We start from the raw sequence: 27,577 nt of genomic DNA, 5'->3' as shown, positions 1-27,577 counted from the left end.
TATAAAGACATCCCTAAACTCATCAGAATGCATTACCATATTCTGTAGTTTGCTGGTTGCAATTTTTGTCATGGATAATAAAATAAATGATCCATGCCAAATTTGCCCTTCTATTAGTAAAATCCCACTGGCTCAGGCTGCTTCTTTTCACTGTTTAAGAGCAAGAGTCATGAACACAGGCTATGTGACTCATGTGGTCAGTTGACCTCAATGAAGTGAAAGGCAACTGTTCATAGTAAGGAAGAGACAAATGCATGAACGAAGACTTAATGCCTCAGGTCTTCAGCCATCAATGCCAATGTAAAGTTCTTTCTTCTAGCCTTCATCACTCTAGAAACTCTTAAGGGGATCATGGATATTTAACCCTGGCTAATTCTTTCCCAATAAGGTCCTATTGGTACAAAGTGTCAGCTCTTTTCTGGCATGTCCAGAGATTAAGTTGTCTTATTCAATATACACAACTCCTACTTGTCTTTCTTACCCTTTGGTGTGATGCTACCACACTGCCTGTTACCTCTATATGAGTAGCTAAAGTCAGTGCTTGTGAAAAAAATTCAAAGGCTGAGGGTAATGTATACGTTGCAATAACTGACTTCCAGTTTCCCATACTGATTCTAGGGTCATCTTTCAGGTGCAGTATCAGTCACAGAGTACACAGCCGAGCCTAGGCACGCCATAGACAACATCTTCAGCTTTTGGTAAATGATTTGCAATGACTTCTCTGTCTGCTCAGGGAGGATGGACATGATGACCTGCAGGAATTCCTTCCAACCTATACCATTCAGTGATTCTGTGATCTTAAAAACAGCAATAGGGTTTTTCAGACCCTTTTTTTTTTTTTTTTTTTTAAGTCAGTTTTCTCCAGTGAACCTGCCACCATATGCATGTGTGCATCTGGGCTCTGGACACTGGTATCACATCACAGCTGCTCAGACCATCTAATTTTCCTTCTTTCATCCGGAATTAGTACAGTTTTCACTCCTTTGAACAACCATTATTAAGCAACATTTGGTGTCAGTATTTGCTTATTAACTCAGACTGTTACCTAATCAACAACATTCATTCCTATCTAGAAGAGGCTGGAAAGGGAAAAGCTAAGCATATGTCTTTGCTTGCTATTCCCTGCTGAAGACTCATGTTTTATGATACATTTAGAAATGCAGTCTGCTATGACTTGTTGAACTTCAATGCACTGAACTCATTTTAGATTGTTAAGCAGACAGAGAACATGATATTTTCTTTCTGCTGGCCATTAATTAAGAAATAGGATGGCACAGCAAAACTTTGTTTAAAAAACAGGCTGTCTACATGACAGCCTGTAATTAGAAATTATCTGAACCAGCCTGATTTCCACTGGTGTTCAGTGTCCCACAGTTCCAGTGATGTCAGTACAAATTCTCAACAACTCCCAAGGCCATCATTCAAAGCTAAAAGGACTTTCCAGTAGCACAGGATTATAACTTTAGATGACACTGGTAAAAACCTCAGATCTATGTACTCAGTCTTCAAGTTGAAGAATTGATCCTGGAACATGATTATCCCACTAGCAGTGATTCCAACTGAATTATTTCTTTGGTTTGACTCCAGTAACTTAATTAGGCTGGGAATGAAGGGGCAATTCCAACCCAGAATTTTCCTCCCTGAGAATGATTGCATTAATCACCACTTTCCAGAACACTGAGGAGTCCAGCACTGGTACTCACACCTGCAGATGCAATGCAATAAGCAAATGCCACCAGCAGACTGCCACCTATATTTAAATAGGTGATCTCTGTACTTGCCTTTGTGGTTTTGACTTTATTTCCACTGCTGCAAGACCAACCTGAATAGTCTGGTAGTACTTTACAGTCCTCTCCATCCAAACAGGGGTTCATATGACACCACCACTTCTGTAGAACAATAGAAGCTTGAAAAAAGAAATGGGAAAGAGAAACAGAATACAATCTTTTTTAGTATTGTTGGTTTTTGTAGGGAGGTTGCATGTGTGCTGTTCAATTGTTTGATTACAAAAAGTAGAACCCACAGTTACTGTTTTAGTGGCTTAGTACACTGACCGTGTTTGAACTAAAGATGCGGCTAAAAAAAAACCATCACAAACATACAGAAGGATAAATGACATATGCAAATGGTGAAGACAGCCAAGCACTACTACAGTGTGTTTTGACTCCCATTTTTGAATTGACATCTGGAAGTGCCTTACCACTTCCACCATCTACAGAGGTGATTTCCTTCCTTCATTTGCATGCTCCAGCTATGTATCTGCTGTAAGGTGGTATGAAACTGAGGCTTCTCTTTTAACCCGGATATGCATATGTGAGGCTGGATGAAGAAATGCCAGTTTCTTCCTCCACTGGGTGAGAAAATAGAATTGCACAGATATGTAAGCATGTGAGTTCTGTCAGCAAATAGTGCAAATAAGGACATGGAAACCATTGGAAAATATTAGATAATTAACTGAAAATCTACTTGCAGTTACACTGCCAGTTTTGCAACATGTTTCAGGAAGACTTCAGTAGTACAGTAACTGTGCAAATTTATTAATTTTCTAGCCTTAAGCCAATTTCTGTTAATAAGACAATGTTTGTTATTTTTATAAACATAGTCATGACTTTTTAATACTGCTGGTAACATATAGTTTCCTACAAACTACTGCAAACTTTACTACTGCAAACTTCAGCATGTATTTCTCAGTTTTGCACTGTTCACAGGATTCATCAAATTCTAGAAAATGATTTTAAAATATATCAGTTCGTAATCGTACATAAACTAAATTGGATTTCAAAATAAAATATGGCAGAAAATGTTGATTTAGTCTGCATTATTCTACTATGTGCACAAAATATTGAACTGCATGCTTTAAAAGACACTACATCCTAAAGAGATGAACAAAAATAATTTCATCTACTTCTTGTAAAGCACTTTTTTTCCTTTTAATTTCAAGGTAGATTCATATTTCTACAACCTTCAAATTAGGGTGACAAGCAGGCAAGCTGACTTCAGGATATTGCTGAAATGCTCATTCAATTACTTTTGTTTTGCACTTTCACTCTAAGACTACCTGAAGAGCACTATGAAAAATATATTTCTGAAACACCAGTTTGGCTTTTATAAATGATTTTTTCAATCTCTAAAAATTATAAAATGAATGCATGATTCCTGTCACCCATCATTTAAATCTTAGATCATTTCCATTGATGCTGGTTGATTGTTGATGACATGGATGAAACCTGGTGGTGCTTTCTAAGAGATGAGGCACCACTTCCACTCCAGATAAATAGTCCAGTAATTTATTTTATATCTTCTCTACTTTCTAAATTTGTTTCAACTTCTATACCAGATTTATTTCAGATAAACATGGCCAAGTGTAGAAGGCTAGATTCAAGAAGACTGCAAGCATCTGCAGAGACCTCAGCACATGATCCTGGTAGTAAGCTGGCTGTGTCTTCAGAGCTCTGCTTCAAAGCCAGGAAGCCCTCCTGGGAGGTCTGGCTACTGCATCACACAGCTCTGCACAGTGCTGTTGTGAGCCTGAATGTGGTGACACGCTACGAGTTTGCCTTCATTCTGACACATGAACCTTCTTTCACGTTTACAGTGCTACCTTAAAAACATAAGTTCAGCTTCAGACATTAAAAACCACCTCTCTCATTCAGCTCTCCCTTCAGATACCTAGAATCCCTGCTTCTAGTACCTGCTCATTAAAAAAGGCACTGGTTGACTGGTCAAAAATGTAGCACAGAAGTGGCTTCACACAGCACTCTGTGCCCATGTAACTTTCTGGTCCATGAGGTTCACGTGGAAATGAAGTACATAAGACAGTGAACCAAGCCCATCACTTCCAACGGTGCAATCTTTCATTAAAACAAGCACAGGTGAGAGCGGGAAACACTGTGGAGTCAATCTAACTCCAACAAGATCCACAAGCTTTTCAACAGACTGCTTATTTCACCTTCTATTCATCTCTTGTTTAGACACTTACAGAGAAAATGACCGCTCCTCTTCTGTTGACTGATTTCTATTCTGTGCTGAAATCTCTCTTCAAATTAATGGCAACACTTTGAAATACTTAATACAGATCTCATTCTATTAACTTTCAGCAAATTCCTCATTCTTTGCTGTAGCAAAGTACTGATTCTTGCATCCACTTTATGTCCAATTTCTTTGTAGTTCTAATGTCCACTCTGCTGACCTGTATGTCCTAAATGGCTGTAGCTGTTTGTATCAAGCACACTCCTGGAATTAGTTTATTAAAATTTTCCATCAGACCCTTAAACTCATCTTCAGAGCAAGAGTTCCTTAATGATTGTTGCACTTTTTAACAGTGTGACTCTCTGAAGAATGTAAAGGTTTTCTCTTCTTTTCAGATTGAGGCACTCTTGGAGAGGTTTCAGCAGATGACTTTTCTAAGAAACGAGAGCAGTTATGTCATACTCATATACAACCACCCTCATGAAGAGAAAGGAGACTGCTTCAGTTTGACATTTGCCGGTCGATTTGCTGGTGGTTACCCCACCAGAAATAAATCTTCTGCTGACATCGTTCCCTAGCTGATGTGGCTCCATGGAAACAGTAGATTCATAAAGATTAAGGCCAAAAGGTGCCAATACATCATCTTGTCTTGCCTCGTGCAATTCACTGTGCTGTGCCCCTAGCTGTGTTTGGCTACACAGTGTCTTCCAAGCCATTTGGGTGCAGGTGAAGAAAGAAACTTCTTCCACTGACTTTTTTTTTATGGCATTAAATAATCTCAGCATGAAACAGCCTTGGTTTTCTTCCCTTTCAAACCTCTTCTGTTGTGCTTTCTTCTTCTGCATTACAGGACCAGTTAGCAATCATCATTTTCTCCCTGTGAAGGTATTGAACGTGTTGCAATCAAGTAACTTTTCAATCTTCTGCCTGATAAGCTGAGCTGATTGAACTTCTTCAGTTTCTCAACACAATGCATTTGTCTTTATTAACACAGAGTTCTTTCAAACAGGTTCAACTTCCTCCTTGCAGGACCATGCCATGTGACTACCTTGGGCTTGTTATTACTTGTTCCTTTGCCCCATCAGATGAAATCCATACATTTTTTGTCAGGATAGGTTCTATATTTGCTTTCAGGTCACCACTGAAAATGTTTCAGAGGGGCAGATGTAGAGCTAAGCACCGTGAAATCTCAGTATGTATGTGCCATTTGACTACCAATTCCTCCTGCTGACTCTGTGGAGATGAACGTTTTTGAGGTATGCTAGTAGATCTTGGTTAGTAGGTTCTCTAATTAACAAACTAGAAAATTCTTCACCATTCTATTTCTTACCAAAAGCAGAACAGTGGTACTGATCTGCCTCAGTATTAGCAATTTCAATATTTCACATACTATGGGCCGATAATTTTATTTACTTTTATTTAATAATTTCTTTGTATTCTACTTTAACAAACAAATTCATGTTGTCTGTAGTTGGGACAAATACAGATGACTTTCCTACCTCATTGGATTAAGCTGTCCATACAAATTTGCAATACACTATTCATTCTATTTTTTGTTGTGCTTTTTTTTTTTTTTCTCCTCTCTTTGAATACTGACACAGCATTAGCATCCTTTTGAGTACTCAAATATTCTGAAATACATTCAAAACCAGTGGGAGGGAAATCTTCTCAGCAATTTGTACTTTTATCTGTTTGCTATGCATTGTTTTTTTGTTTTCTTGTTTCCATGAACCCTCTTCTCTTCAGTCTGGATCCCAGATGGGCTTTCAAAGGTGTCCTGCTCCTTTATTGTGGTTCTTTGACCTTCTAGAAAGCCTTTGAATTCTTTAGTCTCATTCGCATTCTTTTTCTATTCTGAGTGTTTCTTCCTCATGAATTCTAGGACTAACAGAATTGCTTGGATGGAAGATGATTTGGCTAGTGATGATTTACTCCGACATATTTAATGCACTTCTCTCCAAACAAAAGGTATCAATAGAACATATATATAAATCAATATTTCTATAAAAAATACTTAGCACTACACTTTTTATCATGATTTTCAATGGGTAAAAGCTTCTCCATGTGTGTGGCCAAAGATTTTGTAGTCTGACACAAAAAGTGGGTGGCACTTACCAGACACCTACTCATTTGAGTGTGATCTACATCGTTTCCTCATTTTATCTAAACACAGTTCAACATGTGAGCAATTTGAAGCAGAAACGATGGTACCAACAACCACATGCATGCCATGCATGATCAAGAGCACAGAGATAATTGCTACTCTAATGTAAATGATAATTACTACTGGATAAGGTCTGAAGTTCAAAAAAAAAATAAAAAGCTTTAAAAGTTTACTGTAAATCAATTGGTATGCAGATTCTTTTCTTTTGGTTAGAAAAGTTAATCTGTACTTTGGGCACATCCTTCCCTTTAAACTCAGAGCAAAATATGGGCAAATTAAACATCCCTTCTTTTGGCAAAAAGGTGTTGGAAAATAAAACATCTGTATCAGTCTGAAATATACAAATTCAACACTTTTTTTTTTTTAATCTGTTTCTGGTTTCTACAGCATAGAAGCCTACTGAAGGATGCGTACAGAGTGGGAGAAAAAACATCTAATCCTGAGGCTAAGGAAAGATAGTTATAGTTTCTCTGCTACCGCAACTGAAAAACACTGACTGTAGTCCCACATGCTTGCAAAAATAAATGAAATATGTTAAAGCGTTACCTTAAGAGGGGAGGTGGAATCATAGGCATCCACTTTAGAAACCAAAACCTCACATTCACAATATTTTGTCTTATTTAATCTCAACTATGCTTGAAGAAAAAAAGCTATTAAATTCTTTTAGCAACTATTTGCATTGACAAATTCAATTAAACTCCCACTGTATCATGCAATGATGTCTTTCTATCATGGAACGATAATGTCACCTTTGCAATCCTTAGGCAAGCTTAAAACAATGCCTCATTTTTATTATCTTTCATATATAAAAGTATTTCTGTTGCTTGACGTATCACCAAAAAACACAGAGAGTACATCTCACTTGACAAAAAAAAAATAACAAATTGTACAATTAAAGTTGATTGTGTTCCTAAATTACAAGGCACGAAAAGTCTAATCAGATAAAAAAAATCTATTTACTTAAAAATAAAAGGTGGAAAATACATTAAACAAAAATTCAGACATATTGCATGTAGTTAGAATTTTACATCTAGAACTAAATAGCTCTGAAAGTTTAAAAAAATGGACTGAGATTTTTGTTTTATATTTAACTTGTAATGGTTACGATTTCATGTGGAAAAAAAAAACAACAATGAGAGCAAGCATTTTCCTTATGAATTAATAAAATGGAGGATCTATTAACATCTACATCAGTATTAATTAGCAGTTAGCTACTTGGGTATTGTCAGTTTGATTTGTTTTAATTCAAGTGTAGATCGTACAGAACTTTCTGTTTTAATATATTTTGAATGCCTATTTATATATACATGACAGAAGACTTTCACTAGATTTTTTCTGTGATGAAAAACAAATCTCAGTCTCAGTATAACTGCTTATTAAGTTAATAATAAGAGCATCAGCAGCAGCCTCTCCAGGGAATAGCCTCCAGTGGTGGGGGAAGAAAAAAGGGTGACCCACAATTTCTGAACTGTCAATAAGACAGAGAGGAAAAGGGTGGGGATGAGGTGCAAAGTGAACCTTGGGTAAGAAAGTTTTGTAGAGTTTCAGAATCCCTGGTCAACATTATAATCAAGGTACGATTTTAGCTTTGGTGTATGTAACACATTTCATTTCAGATGAAAACTGCTAAAACTGCTAAAAGTGTACAGATGGCAACACTGAGCTCTGAGAGGATTTCACATCTACCCAGGAAGCTGATGGACTAGGGCAATTACACCACATTTTTCTTTCATCGGGTAGGTGTCCTAGCTTAGACACTGCACCGTGTGCAGCAGTATGCTTGCTCTACTCTACCAACTCTAACTTATTTTGAGTTACAACACACAAAATGAATGGACATGGGGCATCATTATAGCACTGATGTCCAGCATAAGATCCCACTGGGCACATAAAATGGGGAAACATCCATCTGGAGAGCAGCTCTCAAAATCAGATGTCCCAGCACTACCCACAAGCCCAGTCTTAGGACTGCATTTATTATCCAGTGACATTTTGGCCAAACTATTATGTCTAAAGGTAACTGGAAGGGTTAATATCATTAGCTCGGATTTTTTGGCTTATGTTGTTTTCAGACTAGTTTTAAAGGAGAGTTTTTGTGTGAAAAAATAACAAGTTCTATTGGCACAGACATGAAATGGACGAGTACATATATTAAGAGGATTAATTACACCCAGATTTATGCACAGACTCATTATCATCAATGCACAGCAATGTTTTCAAAATTAACAAAAGGAAGGATTATGCTTTTGAGGCAGTAGGAAGTCAAACAATCAAGGAGACTAAACTTCTCAAACAATCCTAATGAACCATGAGCGAGCGGGAGACTGCTTACCTTCCACACATGAGGGCTGAGCCCTTGTTGTACCAGCCACCTGCCCTGGGAAGCAGGAGCACTTGACTGTTTGCGATCGCTCCTCAATCCGGTTCTTATTGCAGCAACGATGCACTGCCACAACTTCGCATGTCCCTTGCTTAACTTGGTGCTGGCCTAATAATTGCAGAGATGTGATGGAGAGCAAAATAAAACATCAGTGTATAAAGAAAAAGCCAATACATACAGTCCTACAAGATACTGAGTCCCTTGAATACCCATTTAAGTCCCAAGAAGATGAAGGGATAAAGCATCTTGTAGGATCTGGCTTATTCCCTAAGTTTATCCTATTCTTACTAATAAAGATTAGTTCAGCATACCAAATCAATTTTTCAGCCAGTCTTCCTTGGCCTTTACAAAACTGCAGGGAGAAAAGGAGATTGGACTAGTGAACTAGACATGTCAGACAAGAAGACGTGGAGAAAGAGCACATTTCTTCCTCTGGCTTCCTATCTTGCATTCGGGTTTTATATTCAATTCTTTCCTTTCAGAAGCAGACATGATGGACTGGGCAATATTTAATGCAAGGGAAAGTTAAATAGCAGAGAAACCCTCTATCATAACAACATGTAGGTAGGCTTCTATAATTGCAGGTAGGCTATGAATAAAGTAGGCCAAAAAGCTGTCATAGATATTCAAGTGTTGTCAAAATAAATAAATAAATAAATAAATAAATAAATAAATAAATAAATAAAGCTATATGGAATTCCTGAAGTCCCTCCCAGCCCATTTTGAACAAACCTGTCATAAATTCTCCATCAGTTGTCTTACTCTCAAGCACCTTTCCTCACAATTCAGCACCATCTGTCTGAGTTTACTCTAAACTTCCTCTCCTTTCCTCACTCCTGCCTTCACACCTTAACAGTTCTGCTCCTTGTACCTGACTGTTTTCCTCCACTCACCCTCCATCCTGCCTAAAAACCCTTGCTCAGAAACCCCACTTTATAAAACTCCTTTCTTCTTTGCATAAGTCATTTCCACCTCCTCCATCTCCTCACTTTTCTGAACTGCTCTCAAGTGCTTCATCTTGCATTTGTCTCGTCTTATTTAAAGCCTTGAATGCCTCTTACCCGTGTTTGTAAAGCTCCTTGTAAATTAACAGCACTATGTGTGTGTGTGTTTGGTTTTATTTTGCTTGTTTTTTTAATAAGTGAGGTAGATGGAGAGACAGAAAATTATTCACCACCAAAGTAGTACAGGCTCATTATATGAGAAGAGACATACAGGTATTGGTGTAGGTGTGTGGAATAGTGGAGGTACAGCAGGATAAAGAAAGGAAGGTGAAAGTGAGAGCATTTTTCAGAAATACAGAGATGCAGTGAAACAAATGAAAACATTACAATGGCAAGCTTGGAGAATTGCCCTGACTCCCAGTCTCTCCATGCTTGACCCCTTCCCATACACAAAACCCTTTTGTTTTTTAAAAACAGTACCTGTTACTAGATAGATAGAGAACACCTTGGTTTGATGCAATATGGGCAGGTTTTGTTATTGAATGATTAACTTTACTGTAGTGCTTGGACAGAAATTTGTATGAGTTGATATAAGTGGAAAATCTAAACCTTAAAAAGAGTTAGGAATACAGTTTAGGCTTCTAAGTGGCTTTTCCACAAAAACAAACAAACATCATCAACAACAACAAAAAAAAAAAAAAACAGGACAGCTTTCAAATATATGTAACTTTTTAAAAGGTTGGCTTGGCAATGTTCCTTTGCTGTGCGTGGTTTGGTTTCACAAGCTGGAGGGCTTGTGTTTCAAACACAGCTGGAGGGCTGCCTGACTTTTGTTGCCAAATTTGTATTCACAACCACCTCAATGGGCAGAAAACTATGTATATACAATCTTGGAAAGAAAATACAGTCTTTATTTGTGCACTCTAAATGTAAAAAGAAATTCTATATACAGAGGTGTTTGGTTGTTTGTTTTCCTGGGGAAAAAGCTCCACTGTAGTTTTAAGCAAAATATGCTACAGCAGGAAAATGCATAATGTATTTTACAGAAAGTTGGAAAAATGTCGAAGACAGCATAAAAGTATCGTAGATAGCTACTGTATTAAGTTTATTGGCAGACTGAATTTTCATGCAAGTACCTAATACCATATCATGAAAAAAAGTGAAAAGAGCTACCAGCCTGTAGGAAAGTAGCTTCTCTATAAATCAGTAAGGACAATAAATGCATAGAGAAATTAAATCGGCCACACCACTTCATTCCAAAGTATTTTTCCACAAAACACCTCAGCGCAACAATATTTAGAGAAAATAAATTGATGGACAAAAATTAAAGGCCTGAGCCCAAATTTGTTGGAGTAAACAGGGAAAGTTTCCATTGATTTCCTACAGGGCTTAGAGTGGTGGTTCTGCATTCACTGGAGTTAACAGCAAAATTCCAGCTGACTTGAGGAGAGCAAGGTCACAGCCTGGACTGTCTCTTGAAAAGGACATTTTATAGTGGAGTAAAGAAAAAGCAGAAATTTGCAACTGCTCAAGCCACATACTTGAGATTGCTATGTATCTCATCTGAGAGACCAAGCAGTCAGGTCTTGTTTTAATTAAAGTCATTATTCACTACACATTAGATGCCAAGATAAGAGCAGAAGCCATTTTGTCAGAAAGTACATCATAAGGATGGACTAGATCCAGCTCCAGCGATCAATATGTAGCTGAAAGAATGTCTATTTTCAAGACCCAAACCTGCTTCCTTTAGGTGAATAGTCCTGTTAAGTCAATATCAAAATAAATCAAACAGGATTTGACCCTCAGCATGCAGTCCAAAAAAAAAAAAAAAAGGAGGGGGGGATTACTTTCAGTTATTTTGAGTTATCTTGTTTGAATTTTAAAGCACTGACTCTGCTCCCATAAAAAGCAAGGAGTCCACAGGCACACAGACATTTGAAGACACAAAATTAAGTTCCATTACGAATGTGTCCTTTGGTTCACTGGCTATTTTACTCTAAACTCATTCATACACAAGCAAGCACGTGAAGGTGTCCCCTCTATGTCTGCTGGTATGGGTAGGATACTAAGGTTTAGGGGTACTGCTGCCACGTGAAGGAAGACAGCACTCTTCTCCCTTGTCCCCAGCATGCAGATCCTATGGAGTAAAAGAGCGAAAGGTACTAAAAAGCCAAAGACATCTGCATGCATCATTTGCATTAATTGGATTGCCCTTGTAATATTCTTTTCCCTCCTACATGCTCACATCTATATTTCCTCTTGCTTGTTCACGCACATCTTAACACTCTTCATTCTATTGAACACCCATATGCATTTCCTCTTAATATTCAGACACATCTGTGAACAACCGCTGAACAATTGCTAAGTGTTAACGTGCTAGCTCCATGTACCATTTTTCTCAGTATTCAGCAATCTAGAGGACAAGCACTCAGTTTGCAGTGTGGCTTTCAGAGTTAGCAAAACTCACTGATTATGTTAAAAGTTAACCATCAACTCAAACAGACTATTCTCTCCCTAAATCTATTGATATCTGTTGTATCTACATTCAGGTGCCCAAAGGCAGAGAAAAGAAAGAATATAAGAATATTCTCCTTCACATTTTATTCTCCACATTGCACTAGATAAACCTTCATCTCAAGTTTAGAGTACATTTAAGTTACAGCTGAGAGCGTAAGAACTGAAATACTCAAGAACAGTCTTAAAATATTTTATAATCAATGGATTCTCAGGAAGCCAACGCATTAGAGGAGCAAGGACTGAAGAGATTTTAAAGTGTGAAGATCACAGCAAGTGAATTCTATACCAGACACATCAGGAAAGACATTTCAGGGAGAACTGCAATGAGAGATAGTAGAAAGCCATACTTGGGAGAGCAAAGCCCCTTTGGGCTCACTTATAAAAAGCCCACAAATTCATAGCTCTTCACCTGTAAACCTATTCAGATCTGCAACCTAAGGGCTGTCAATATTTGCAGTTGAAATTCAGTTACATCTTCACATTTAAATAAAAGAACTCTCCAAGGAGAGATGCATTTTATCAGCAACAGTACCAGAGAAAGGTTCCTGTTGTTGAACACCTTCTGCATACCAAGAGAGGAGATGTCTGCCAGCCAAGCACTGGGGAGGACAGAGGACGAATCTTGATAACTGTAGAACTCTGTGTTACCTCTGATCAGGAGTCTGGTGCTGGTAGTTTCCTCCTTATCCCGATTTCTTTACAGCTTAGCTTCCTTAGAAATACCAATGCTATTCAAGCTAACTAAGGACACATTCTCTCTCTCTCCATATAGGACACAGACATACCAAGAGAGGGCTCGTTAAAGCAGCCTCTGGGACACTCCCTGCTATGAATTTTTATGCCTTCCATAATGGGATACCTATGGGTAATAACAGCCCTCAGGTGCCCAAGTCCAAAAAGCCTCCAAAAAGCCTCCCTGACCTGAAGAACTGGCTACAGGAATGAACTCTTTGTTACCTGTGTACTTTCCAGCCCAGAAGATAGTTGACTCTGCAGAGGCAGCCTTCACAGTTTTCAGAGAAGGCAGTCATCATCTCTGAAGGGCAAGTACAAACTAGGAATTTATTAGGCTTGTGCCTTATAAGCCAGCACAAGCATAATATGTATATTTGGCTAAATAATCACCACTGAACTGTTTATTCTCAGTTTAATACAATTTTTCTACTAATTATTTGACAAGACCTTGTTTTCATTTTCTTCAAAGAAGTCAAGGCACAGATATGCAATTAATGCTCCTAAAACTCTTTGAAATCCTCAAATAATAAAAAAAAAAAAAGGAAAATACAATTATTGTTAATAAAATATCAAACATCACAGTAATGCACTTCAAAACTGCAAGGAAAATATCAAAAAAGAGGAAGGCTTTCAGAAAGTTGCTAGTCAATTCTGTCCACATCCATTTCATCTCTGTGACTAATTCTAATCACTCCCAAGGAGCACTCTTTCAATGCAATATACATGCAGGCAGAATGCCTTTATCAGAAAACCTTAATCCTGGATAACCTCCTCTTTTTCTAATTTCTTAGCTCAGAAACATATGGAAACAACATATTTAAAGGGAGTTTTTAATCTCTGTTTCTTTAAGCTGCTCTCTTTGATGAGGAAAGCAACTAGTACTGCGAAGAACAGTACATCTAGGACAATATGATCCTAGCTCAGCACATTCTTCACTGAGCCTCAAAACCAGCAAGCTTGGTCTGCACAAAAATCAACTGCATCATTTATTTAAAGGGTAAGAGGATGTCTGTCAATAGGGAGATGAATGGCTATGGAACCTAATATTGCAGCAACAGTATGAGAAACAAGTGAGTTTAGAAGTCAGCAGCAATGCTGTTTGGAAGAGGAAAGCACTCTAAAAAGCCTGGTGACAGTTCATCATCTCTTCAGCTTTCACGTCATGTTAACTTTTGCTTACACACAGAAATGCACACCAAGAGGCAAATATTCTAGAAAAATACTTATTCAAGGACATAATATTGGTTATTTTTCACTTTCTGTTACCAAACATACTTAAGAGAACCTCTCCAGCTCATGGGGTAGCACGTTTGTTTGTCTTTTTTGAGGGGAGGCCAGCAGAAGTGGAGAGGGAGTGTTTCTAAAGATGGCAAGTGGCTTCAGGAGATTCGTAATGTAAAATTAAGACACCATCTTCTAAGACAAAATTACAGCAGAGCATTTTAAAGAAATGCTAACAATTCATCAACCACTGGATTTTTTCACAAATCATTTCATATTTGTGTCAAGGTTCTGACTTAGACGGTCTCTTTCCTCAAGGATACACAATATTTATATGTACACAGTTCCTTATAAATTGGCTCTGCATATGTGATTCAGTCCAGTTCCACTTGTAAAGCTTTACCTTTTCACTTGTTGGCAGTTAAGAGACTATTCAGAGATAGCCCAGAACTGCCACAGAAGGCCTTTTCAACTGCTCTACAGAAAAAATAGACAATAAATATCTTCCCCTAATGACCATTATCTGCCCATAATTGGCAAAGTAGGATGTAGTACAAAAAAAAAAAAAAAAAAAAAGGGTATCCATTTTTTTATCCACTATCCATTTTACATTTCTCAAACGCATAGCACCATCACGCTTACTAGAGCTAACATCCATAAAAAAATCAAGCAAGCAGATGATCTCACAGATCAAGGAACAGACGTTCACACTCAGAGTGCTCAGGTTTCCAACCCAAGAGTTTCTTCACAGCCCATAAAGCTTCCTATCAGCACATCTGTGCACCATCAGTTGTGGAAACCAGTAGTGTGCCACGTGGAAAATCATAATCAGCATTGTAACTGGATGACCAGGGAACCAGCAATAAGCCACTTTAATTTGTTTTTAATTTGTTTTGGGCAAGAAGTCACAACCTGAGGAAAATGACTCCCAGCCACGCAACCAATTTGAGAGGAACCCTAGAGAACAGTTAATCTAGACGTGTATTACAAAAGATGGTGAGTGACCTCAAAACCTGATAATGAGACCCGAAAAGTTAATGAAATGAAAACTATCAGCTTTCATATGTGCTGGTAGAGGAACATGCTGACACAGCTGGAATGAATCATGTAATACAGTGAGCTCTTTGGCAAATGTCAGAGGTCACATCCATATGGAGATTAAAGTTCCTTGGAATAAGTAGTGTAGGTGACCGTAGATCAGACATAAACACTAAGACTTCTCCAGGGAACAAAGCATTGAATCTGAGCGGTCGATAAATCAAAACAGCTGAGACCGAAGTAGGTGCTGCAAATGGAGGAGGGAGGAGGGAAACGTTGCTGCAAATGAAAATAAAAGTGGCTGAAGAGTGACCTGGAAGCAAAAACAAATTAAACCATGAACCTCTCTACCTGCTGGGTGCTATGCTGAAGTTAATCAATAAGGACTACCTTTCATCCAGGCAGTAATATTCATCCTTGTTCAAGCACACGTATCACTTGTACAAATGAAATCCACAGCATAAAACTTCACAAAGTACCTTGCAGTGAAGTGGTGCTAATCATCTCCTGAGGGAAACTTTCTACTGTGTAGCTATTTCAGGTGAGAGAGAGAAAAAAAGTAAAGGGAAAGATTTGGTTTTCCATCACATCTTGTAGCAAATGAGCAACATTGTGTTCTGTAATATAGGCGTATTTCCCACATGTCCCATTAACGCTCGTTCTCGCTATTACATGCACACAACTCTTTTCCTCTTGTTTCTTTCTTCACAAGTTTATCATGAGAGAAAGGAAAAAAGAATGAAACTAGCTCCCTACAGAGTTTTCTGCTTGCCTGAAGAAAACAGGTACATACACATCTGTACATACACATCTGCATAGGCCGATCTTACAATTATTCACCAGTCTGTAAGCAAAAATTTAATATTCTGCCCCAATCATGAGGCATGATGGCCTCTCAAAAAGGGTCACTCTTGCCATAGGAAGGCAAAAGTAGCATGCCTGGGACCACAACAGGGAAGGATTATCCCATCCTCAACCATAAGTAGCACTTCATCTATGGCAGAAGCCATCCTGAGTACGACATTGATACAACCCTGGCAGGCACCAGGGCCCTGGCAAGCTCATTGCCTCAGGCATCCTGTTGCCATTTGCAGCTGCTCACTGCACCCAAATCTACTACTGTGCTTGAACCATTTATTACTTCGCATTTGTGGTGTGCCAGAAGTACTTTTAATATTATCATAAACTTTAAGGTAAAAGAGGAAAGGAAAGTGGAAAAGAAAAAAGGGAAAAGCTTTGTCTCCTATATGCAACAAAAAGAATGTAGAGGGTTAGGCCTTGTGCCCTTCTGAGCATTCCTTCATCACCTGAAGTACCAAATGACTGTTTGGGGCTTAGCCGTGCAAAACAAATGTTTGTTATCTCCTTAATACCAGAGGTATTTTTAACTCAGTTCATGGTCATTCATCAGACAAGAATTGTATTTGTTTAGAGAATACGAAACAGTAATTGTCAGAAAGACATTAGCCTCTGCAGATTGAGTAGATGGCAGTTGCCAGAAAGCACAGCAGATGTTTGGGAAAGAAGCATTTTCTCCATTTGATGTGAAAATTAAATTTTTATTCTCCTGTCCAAGTATAACAGGTAACACTAAGGAGACCAAACAAGGCAACTTGTGGTCCGTTGCACTTCAGTACAAATTCACAACGCACAGAGAATTTCATGTTTTATCTTTTTTATTTTTAAAATGCAAAAGTAACTTTCTATTCTTTAATTAAACTACTTTTATGGGACTGTAAAGTAATAGTACTGTGCCTGAGTTTGTCAGTTAAAGGTAAGCAAATACTTATTCATTAGTTAACTCTCATTGGAGAATCTGCTCAAAAAAGGTCCAAGAAAAACTTGTCATTAAAAGGTGTTGTTTATGAAAATTTTTCTGGTGTCATTTCCTGTTCAATAGCCTTAGTTTAAAGGACTGAATTCTGCAGTGAATCTCTTCACGTTAATTGGTCTGTGTTTATTATGACCATGTAGCACTACTCGTTGCTACTACAAGAATTGTCTCTGTCAAAAACAAGGACCAGTGAAGAACGCTGAGAGTTTGAACGATAACATTTCCTGCTGAAGTGCAATGAAATTTTCATGCGATAGGCAAATCAGGCAAATGGAATTTCGAGGAACACTGAAAGCAATCAGATCGGTTAATGCACTGGGCACCAGGCCATCAGCTCCTCAGCTGGTCTTTAATCCCTGGAAAAGCCCCTGTGCCTTGATCACCACTGATTAATTATTTTCAGACTTTGCTTCATTTTATATCAGGTTTTATATAGCTTTAATGGTTATCTTGGGTTTATTCTGATGGAATGGACAAGAAAAGCATCGCAGCAGTCCAACTATAAGATCCAGCTGCCAGTTGAGCAATAATAGGTCATAAAACCAAATTGCACAAATGCATTTTTAATTCTGAGTGACGTGAGGACTTTCAAATGGTTTCAGCATGTGCAGACTCTTTCCAACCTGGCTGAACAGCTAATTGAACTTAAGCTATTTTAACTATTATATCCGTAAGGGCAAAGCATAAGTGAAGTTTCCAGAATGCTGACAAACTTTTTCAGTTGGTATTAGAGACAGGTTTTTTTCTTACATTGAAAAAAATAACAACACAAAGCATCCAGTATTTTATGCCATACTAATAACAGTAAAAATAAAATAAAATACAGAAACAGACAAACAAAGTAACAATCAGAACATGATCACAGTCACCCATAGGTTCATATTATAACTCATGATCCTTAATTATATTTCTAACAGTCAAATAACAACTAAAAAGGTCAGAATTCAGAAGCTATGAAGGACTATGTCTCCTATTTCATACTGATGACTCTTTTTCAAAGCTTCACCATTATTATTTTTTTCAAGGTTCTGCAGATCTCTTCAGTCTCTCAACTTCCACTTTTTAATCTTCTTTACCACAGAATAAAGGTGCAAATCTAAAATTTTGACATTTCAGTTGCAAGTTGCAGCCAAAGAAACTCACAGAGACACAATTTGGAGATCCAAGTGTGGAAATCTGTGCTCATTTCCCAGGTGTGTGCACAAATGGTGCTGCCACAACACATCTTATGCTGATCTCTCACTTTATTTGCTCTATGTTATTTATATTGTTAATCCTATGATTTTACACATCAAAAGGCCTTTTTGCAGTCCGTATACTGCTATGCCATGTCTTAGTTTTGACACAAAGAAACCACATCTCTAGGAGAAAGCCCTACAAGTTTAATCCTGGAGTCATATTCAAGTCTCACTGTCATCACCCAAATGACTAAGGAGATTGCTGCAGACTATTTTATTCGGAAGGCGGGTTTCCACCACAACATAGAAATTTGTTCCCTGATAGCTGAGCAGGGTGTGGGCAAAGCAGCAGTGCAATAACAGCACTTTCCCACATCTGCATGCAGCCAGCCAGTCACTGTTTTTTTTTCAGGACGCTTGATAAAGCATATCTGGATGGGTGGCTTGAAGGAGGTAGAGTGGAAGGTAAGGTTTCAGATTCCCAAAGGCTTTTAGACATTCAGTTCTTATCTTGGCTATAAGAACTACCTGAAAACATTGAAAATTAATGTTTAAATGGCAGTAAGACACTTGGACTTCTTTCTAGTTCTTGGCCAAAAAACAAACAGGTCAGCCAGAAAAAGGGACAGATGTCATTCACTAGAGAAAAGAGGGATTCCCATTTTTAGCTGGAACATTTGTCACAACTGTGCAGGTTGCAGAAACAACGTAGTGAAATTTTCTTTTTAAAGTATCCCAGGTAGCTTGTCAGATTTGACAAACTTTTACTCAAACCAGAAAACAACAGGCCGCCTCACCTGGTGAATTTTCCTTCAGCCCTAATGAGACCATCAGCAAACGCAGAGATGAATTAGAATAGTCATTAAGGAGGCAGAGCATAAAAAATGAGCCACGGGAAAGGTCAGAGCAATAAGGGTGAATGAAGAAGAGCACGTGCCCTGTCACAACCACTGCAGATGTGAAGGAAACAACCAGGGGAGAGAAGCAGATGTTCCTGTTAAAGCTGTGCAAGTTTGATGGCTGCTTTCAAGGATAATGGAGCAGCCATAGGTGGCAGAAGAGGGCATGCCATTAACTTACACAATGCTAGGCAGACTCCCCCAAGAGCCATTGACTTTAACAGAAATGCTCCACCATCTCCCCAGCCTGAATCAGATTAAAGGTGACCTGGTAGAATTGTCATTAGTTCCACTATCCTTCCACAAAGATGGTCCTCTAATTAAAATGCTTGGGTTTTTCCTCTTGCAGTGTGCACATTACAAAGGGGAAACTTGTCAAATGTTCCCTCAGATCAAATTCTCAAGAAGCAAAAAAAAAAAAAAAAAAAAAAAAAGAAGTGTAAAATCAACACTTACACTGCCTATTTTTCTTACTTCTTAAATCTGTGCTGATTTTAACTCATTTTAAAAAGTTTCTATTTATTTGATTGACTTTTCCGTGTCTTAAATATGCATTGCCTCACTTGAAAATTGAATTTTCAGAATTTTAACACTCTCTGCAAATCCAGAGAGATCACCATATTATATATAGTGTCTTCTGGTTCTTCCTTTAACTTAGCGTCCCACCAGGGACACAGTGGGAAGGACCACCAGGCATTGCTTGTGGTGCGAGATCAGTACAGCTCCTTAAAGGCAGATTTCTCTGCAAGACCCCTTGCTTCAAGTTCATGGGAACCCAAGCAAAGGTCAGTTCAATCAGTTGTGAATCACAACAGCAGGAGCCAGTAACAACTGCATTAGTGCCACTGTCAATAACGAGCTGTGAAGCCCTCCACAGTTGATACAACATACTTGTACAAAGGCTGGATAGGGCATGGAAAAACACCTCATCTCTCAGCTCCTATCTGCTCAACTGTTATGTTCAGAGCTGTGCAGGACAGTGCATGTGGTGGCAGTGCTCCCTTTTCCACTTGCCTCTCCTTTAAACGTGAACAACTCTACTACCTCTCTGCTGGTGTACCTCCAGCACCCAAAGTGGGGGACTTGTGTCTGACAGCATCATTGCTACCCACCAGGTGGTTCCCAGCATCAGTGACACTGGCGAAAATGACATTACTCTCACCCAATCAGCTCAATACAAGAAAACAGCAGAAATTCTGTCTCTATCCAGGTGTGAGCGAAGGAGACAGCCAGAAAGAAACCACAGTCAGTAATTTTTCTTAGGCAGACATATTTACTAACAAACCCTGCAATCTCCAACTAATTTCACACTAACCACCTGTCTGAAGGCACCTCTGGTCACTACCAAGCAGATCTGGATTAGAAACAACGACCTTGAGGTGAAAGGCTCTGTATCTCGTTACTAATCCATTGAGGCTTCCTGTTCTCTTGTGATTGCATCTTGTAAATAACTACAAGTGCTTCTTTTGAGCACAAGAAATTACAAGACTTTATTTTAGTGACTATACACCTTTGGAGTATGCAAACCTGGCCATTTGAGATTAAGCAGTATAATTAACTTATTTGTTACCGCACTACCACTTCTGCAAAGAGAACTCAATTGTCAAACTGACAGTCCTGGCTAGACCAGTTTAATCCTACCTTGACAAGCAAAACATTTAAGGAAAATAATTCAGACATCTGGAGCTCCAAACTGTAGCTTCTTTAATGAAATACCATTTTTGTTTTTTACTACAAGAATACCTACATTTCTGTATTAATAAAAATCTCAGTTTTACCTTAAAAAAAAAACAACTACAAAACCTTATTCTTAGGCAGGAGGCATGGCATTATTCAGCATAAATATGCTGACAAAGAAATTGCTTTTCAAAAGTCTTCTTGTCACTTTATATATGATTTATTGCCTGCAAGCTTCCTGTTTGAATACTTCTAACAGTCATTTACTTTATACTCATGCATTACATATGAAATAGGAGGAAATTTAAACTGAGGTCTCCAGCTGGCTTCTGAGAATGTAAATATGGCAGTACAAAAGGCAAGGCAAAATTTCCTTTTATTTCTGGGCAAAGGTTGAGGGAGAAGCAAAAGAAGAGGAAGATTTAAGAGATTCTAGAATGACTACAAAGCAGTTATTAGGTTTAAAACAGTAAAATACAGTAAAAGATACATTCTGCTGTGAATCACTGGCTGTGATAAGGAAGGACTCATCTAGAATGAGTATTTTTCTTCATTCTGAATTTGGTGGCAGATCATCAGATGGCCTGAGGTTATCTCATATATACACACTCTGAAAGTGGCCTTTGCTGAATAGATCTGTCTTCAACAGCATAACCCCCAAATAGTTCACTTCCAGAAGTGAAAGCAGATTTTCCAGCATCGAGAGAGTTCCAAGCACCTTGTACTCTGAGAAGCTGAAAAACAATGATCTATCTTTAATCACAACTCAATCCTACATAACGAGCTTGATCAATGAGCTGACAGTCAATGCAGAGTTTAATGCAGTGATGATACACAGAGCGTGCCTAACTTCAAACTGCTCAAAGTGTTGGCTTACAAGGCTCAGCACCAGGGAGACTGTACAGTACACCCCACGTACTGTACTGGACAGCATCATTTATCTCCTGCAGGAATGCATGTTTTGTGCTCTAATTTTTAAATTTAATTTCTAAAATTTTAAATTAAAATTCTTTAATTTCTAAAAGGTGCAGTCTCTTGAAAATCATAAGTTGTTTGTTGTTTTTTTTTTAATTTAAAAGCATCCACATTTTTATCAGAAACAGTGGCAATCTATAGTTATAAAAATGATAAAATTGGTTAAGAGAATAGATTTCTATTTCTTTCAGTTTTTCTGTCAGTTTAAACTGAGATTTTTTTTTAATGAACTTTTTTTGTGTGTGTCCATCAAGTTAAAATATAAATTCTACTAAAGAAGAGGAAAACAATTAATCTAGACCATCTAAAAGGAGGAAGATACTATGAGGAAAAAACAAATATGAAGTTCATGAAGCATCCTGTCAAAATTAGGACTACCTTTTTTTTTTTTTTAAAAGAACTTCTCTCAAGTCCCTTCTAATATTAGCAAGAAAGGATTAAAGACTGATCATGATTCAGTACTCGAAGAACAGGTAAGTTTCAGAGGAGAGGTGGATGGCAATTACTGGGCTGAATAGAGCCTTTATTAGACTTTCAATGTGCTAGCAGCCCAACACATTATCCTTTGTCAGCTTTTAAGTAATTTTAAGCATTTGGGTAGATGTGGATTATTAGACAGTTTATGTTTCAAGGCACACAGGCAATTTATGCAGGTTTACTGTTAGAAGTGGAAAACATCTTTGTTTGCAGGATTCTGTAAACGGCTCGCCCAAGTACCTTCACACTACGCAGCTGAGGCTTTTACTGAAACTGAACAGGTACTCCTTGCAGCTGCAGCCTGAGAACATGCAACAACATAGAAAGTGATGAATTAAAATCTTTGAAGAAAAGCCTGTAGAAAAGAGTGACCAGTTTCCAGCTACAGCCAGAGGGAAAACACGTACTCTAGCTTCTTTTAGTACGCAATCACTCCTTGGGTATAAAAGTAAGCATAATGTGGTTTATGTCTTATCTTCATCAGTACTGAACCAAGACAGGCAATTAAGCAAAATGACACTGGACTCTGAGAGACAATTTGTTTTTGTTTACTATACAGTGTGACCTAATAGAGACTCTGCAGAAACAAAATCCCTTCCTGGAGGTCTTTGCTTTGCTCATAACTCATTACCCTAGAGACAAGAGATATCACTGATGTTATTTTAATCCACTAAGCTGCCTTTGCTCAGCTATCTAGCAAGTCTTACAAAATTGTTGAGTACACAGGAAAATCTTCTCTCCCCTGGCAAGAAGACCTTGAACTAGAAGGTTTGATTCTACAGCAAGTCAGTATATGGCAAAATGGCTAGTCTTATCAGTAGAGCGGGATAATGCCTTATATTTTCAGATTTTAAGTTCTGATGCACATTATTAGTGCACGCGTAGCAGCCCTGGTCACCAATAATTACTATTCCACAGCAACTACACAGAAGTACTCACCAATTGACTCATTTCATTTGGAGAGTTTTGGAAACATGAGAAATACTGATGTCTCTCCAAGCCACAGTCAGCAGCTGACACACATCTTCATTCTATCCGAAGGAGCTGCTGTCAACTGAATTGATTAAAAATGTATTTAAGGTGATTCTATAGAATACTTCAACAGTGGACTACAGAGGCTTCTGCAAATATAAATTCTTGGGGCACTATTAAGATCTGTACAAATGAAAACTACTCCTCCATGGCAAGAAGTGACAGCTTGAGATAAGTACTGTTTATAGATGTCCAGTATTTTAAAAGCTATAAGAGTTCTGAGAACAGCAATTGCATCTAAAAAATAAATAAATAAATAAAATAAAGCAATTCTTGACTTTTCCAGCAATGCACTCTAAATATTTAATAAGGGATCCTGGAGCTCAGAAAGGTTTAAGACAGTGTGTTAGAATATTGAACTAATAAGCTCCTCCAGTAAGCCTCTAAATACGTATAGTTAAACACTACCTAGTTTATTTTAATTATTTAACACAGAGACTGAAGGAGGTTAATGTGACCCAGTGGACTTGTTTATGTTGAAAACTATTGCCTCTCCTTACTCAAAAATCTGCATGCTGAGCTGCATCATAGCACAGAGTTACAAGGGAGCAATAAGGAATAGAGGTTTACAGCTGCTTGCTAACGTCCAAATTATAGCATTTATACCGGGGCAGTGACTGCACGAAGGCACAGGTAATGGAGAAGTCAGGCCCATTGACTTTGTTGAGATCACTGGAAAAACTAATATATGTACGCGAGGCGCATACTTGAGAATAGCTTGAATGATGGAGGATTTTCTTGCTTGCTAACATTTAGTTTTATAAATCTAGAAATCCCCATCATTCACCATTCATCTCAAATCCTAACTGCTGACTACCTGTCCTCTCCTTTCAGACCACGGATGATACATCACTGATCCTCAACCTTCTCTTCCAGCTAAAATAGTGGAGAAAGCAACCTTCACATAGCCACCAAAAATGATGGGGGAAAAAAAAAAAAGAAAAAAAAAATTCCATTCATAAAATCCAAAGGATATTTATTCAGCAACAGGAAAATGGGAGGAAAAAGAGGGAAAGGTAACCTTTCATGGCCACACCAGAGAGAAAACAGAAAAAAAAATCCAGTTCTAAGTAATACCAGCTAAGGCCCGGTATATTCACTCGTCATCTCTTCTTTAAAAGGACTAGTAGCTAGCCTTGCATAAGCAAAAAGGACTTGAGTTTCATTTTCAACTGGGTAGCTGGTTTATTAAAAGAAATCTGTTCCAAAATGTTCATTTCCATTTGTCCTCCGGAATGCAAGCGCAAAACGATGCTTATGTTCCTTCTCACACATGGAAAGAATAACCTGTAAGCATCATGATCAGCGTGATGTGCCAAGGAAAAAAGTGGCTTTGCTCTGCAACATCTCTGACTATTTTGGAGCAATGTTCAAAGTCATCATTTTTATTCTACAAAACCGTATTTATACAACAAATGTTAAAGACTAAGGAAAAAGCTACTGAAAGCAGAAGTCAGAGGACTCTCAGATCAGTTGGCAAAAGAAACAGGTTGGAGTTCCCTGTGCTAATAGTGCTTAGATGCATTCAGAAGGGAACAAATAATGGACATTTTGCAAACACATTTCATAGAAACACCCTGCTGTGGTAGAGCAATCCAATCAGCTGATGCACAATTGCAGCCTTGTGTCACTCCACCATTGGAGATCTAGTGACTTAACACTGCCCAAAGGCAGGACAAATACTGTTATTTCAGCTCCTCAAAAGAGCAGCACTGGGATCTTGACCCTTTGCCATTCAGACTCCCTCACTACCACCATCACCTTCTCCATGGAAGGCTGTGAAAGGGCAGCCTTCCTTTCCTTATGAAAGGAAAGCTGTGACTGTGCCTTGTTTCTAACTCAATGCTCTCCATGAGTGAAAGATGCATCCTCTTCAAACTCTTTCTCAAATTAAGGTGCCCAAATTCCAAAGCTATGAAATTTCCAGCATTCAAACATGCTGGTTTGTGTGTCCTGGGGCAAAAGTTACCTCTCTCACTGTGGAAATAACATGATTTTCAAACAACACTGAAGTAAACGGATTCTAAAACCTGCAAATAAAATCAGCACCATCTTCAACCACCTAAAATCTCAATAATGGAGAAATCAGTGGGGCAGAAACAAAGAGAGAAGCTCATCTATACAAAAAGAATGCTTAAAAATAATTAGTGATTCAAATGTTTTATCTGAGAATAAACCCAGGAGGTAGCAGAGTCTTCTTCCCCCTAGCACCAAATAAAAATAGCACACTTAAGTCTTAATTTTGTTGGCTTATTTTTCCTTTTCTGCAGGATTTTCATTACTGCTTTCCTTTAAAGCTCTCCCAAGACTCAGTTATGTGCCTGGAGAGCTTTTAAAGGAAAAGAGCTTACTTGCCTGGCATCTCTTTCCAGCCTCTCCTAGCTCTAATTACAAGGTGAAGATTAAAAAGACAAATGAGTTTTATCATTGCATCCTTGGCCTTTTGGAAGGGAAAAACAAAACAAAAATCAGTGGAGCTTCCAACCTCAGGTAAAGTGTTTAAGTCAGCAGCTTGTACAGAGAGGAAAAAAGAAAAGATGCAATCCAATTTACAAAAAAAATTCACTACAAAGCCCACATGCCTTGTGGCAGTCTTGCTTGAGTATGAAGTTGTGCAGCATGCAGGTGACATAATTAGGTCACTGGGGGCAAGTCTCTTAGAACTATCACATAAATAAATCTATAAAATTTCTCAAATTAGACTTTTTCTAGGTTTCAAGGGTAGATATTTCCTTTTTACTGCCATGGTTCAAAACAGTGACTCTGCAAGAAACTTGGAGTAAGGCCTTTCTAGTAATGCATAGCACTGCAGTTATATGACCTGGCTAGCTAAACAGTTGCTTTCCATCATTATTCCACTCAGCTTGAAAATATTGTTGAGATCCTGCTAAATACACTTTAGAACTTTGGCACTGAACACAAAACAAGATTAAAGAGATGCAGTAGGCAGGCTGCCATTGGTGCTTCCCTGTCCCTTCAGGATGAGGAGTGACATCTCTTGTATAATGAAAGTGGCTAATAAGAGTTAGACTTCACAGGTAGGATTTTTGGAAGTGTCTAAAAGGTGGCCCAGGAGCATTAAAATCAATGACCTTTCCTGCTCAGCAAAAATGAAAAAAAAAAGTTGTTGCTACTTCTCAAATAGATGTGTCTAATAATCAAAATCTAATTGAAGAGAAATCAAGTGCGAGTTGGACACTCATATGTGAGACCAACAATGGCTGCCCTGGGAGGGATAGACCCCAGTGTTGGGATTGTGGCCAGCACTGACACAACCACTACACCTCACAACCATAAGCAGCTGCCCAAGTGTGCCATTACAGGATTTTATAAGCTAATGCAATGCCTGTTCCCCTCCTCTACCATCTCAGGCCAGCTAGAATTGTCCCCAGACTCAACGTGCATCTGGGGCATCTCTCTGTAGCAGTGCCACACAAAAATAAACAGCACCCAAATCATCACTGTCTTCTACCATTAGAAGAAACCAATATTTATTTCTTTTTACATTAACCAATCCAACTCCCATTTCAGAAGAGATCGTCTCTTTGTGAGGCAACAAAGAAATAATCCTTCACTGATTGTGCTGTTGCACAATGATCAAAGTTGCATCCATGACACGTCTATTTTCTGTCCCCATCCCACACCACTGTCCATTCTCATCTGCTTCACAGTGCTCAGGCATCTTCTGTGCACCTCAACTACAGGACCAGTGCTGATACAAGAATAGATATGAAGTAACCAGCAAGGTTACACACAGGACAGGTAATCCTCATAACCACACTGCAGTATTCTCTAAGTGGGAACCATAATCTGCTGGTCTTCTTCAAAATTTTAAGCACCCCACAATGTTTAGTATTGTCGTTTGGTTAGAATTGGAATAGCAGGTTCAAAAAATTATCAGGGATTCAGTGACGGTTAGACTGTAAAGTTATGTATGTCTTGCTCCTTCTTAGGAACTCTTATTCCTTCTGGCATAAAAGACATTTAAAATGCAAGATGTATGTATGGTCCCCATGCTGGAAAGCACTACGAATTAAACCCGCTCACAAAACAGAGTAAGTCTCAGCCATCTCATGTTCTTTGTGACAGCCCCAGTTTCATTTGCTCTGAAGCATTTCATAATTAATTCAGAACATGCTGGGCTCCTGGATTGACAAGTATCACAATACACAAGAGCAAACTGGAATGGAACAGACGAACTAAAGAGAAGGAAGAAACAACTTGCTCAGGACAAAAAACAGAGAACCATTGTTCTTGCCACCCATAGCTAATCCCCATACGTGGAACAAAACACCATCACAGGGATTTACTTAACAGCAGCCCTTTCACATAACTATTGCAGCTACACTAATCATCTAATGACTAGACTGTATCATTTTCTAATGAACGCACAGGAGGGAATCCCAGTGCGCATCTATGTTGTGCCCCTAAAACTCCATAATTTCCTTTAAACTCCCCAATTTCATATGGATTATTTCATGGTGCTTCCAGCTAGAAATGCTGGCCTCTCTGTGGATTTCCCATCATCTGTCACCTG

At 38.4% G+C, this 27,577-nt stretch overlaps 1 protein-coding gene across 1 annotated transcript in view; it reads right to left on the bottom strand.

Moving 5' to 3' along the window:
- Positions 1-1,627: 1,627 nt before the first annotated feature.
- Positions 1,628-27,577, bottom strand: part of TAFA4 (TAFA chemokine like family member 4) — a 45,705-nt gene continuing 19,755 nt past the window's right edge. The window contains exons 3-4 of the mRNA XM_082767837.1: positions 8,466-8,621; positions 1,628-1,906 (exon numbers count right to left, since the gene is read on the bottom strand). Coding sequence (XP_082623963.1) covers positions 1,656-1,906; positions 8,466-8,621 — 407 coding nt within the window. The 3' untranslated portion in view covers positions 1,628-1,655. The remainder of the gene's footprint in view (positions 1,907-8,465; positions 8,622-27,577) is intronic.

This window comes from Aythya marila, assembly GCF_965140915.1.
Source record: "Aythya marila genome assembly, chromosome: 10".
Taxonomy (NCBI): domain Eukaryota; kingdom Metazoa; phylum Chordata; class Aves; order Anseriformes; family Anatidae; genus Aythya; species Aythya marila.
Note: the sequence above shows the minus strand (reverse complement) of the source record. Positions and strands in the feature narration are given on the sequence as shown.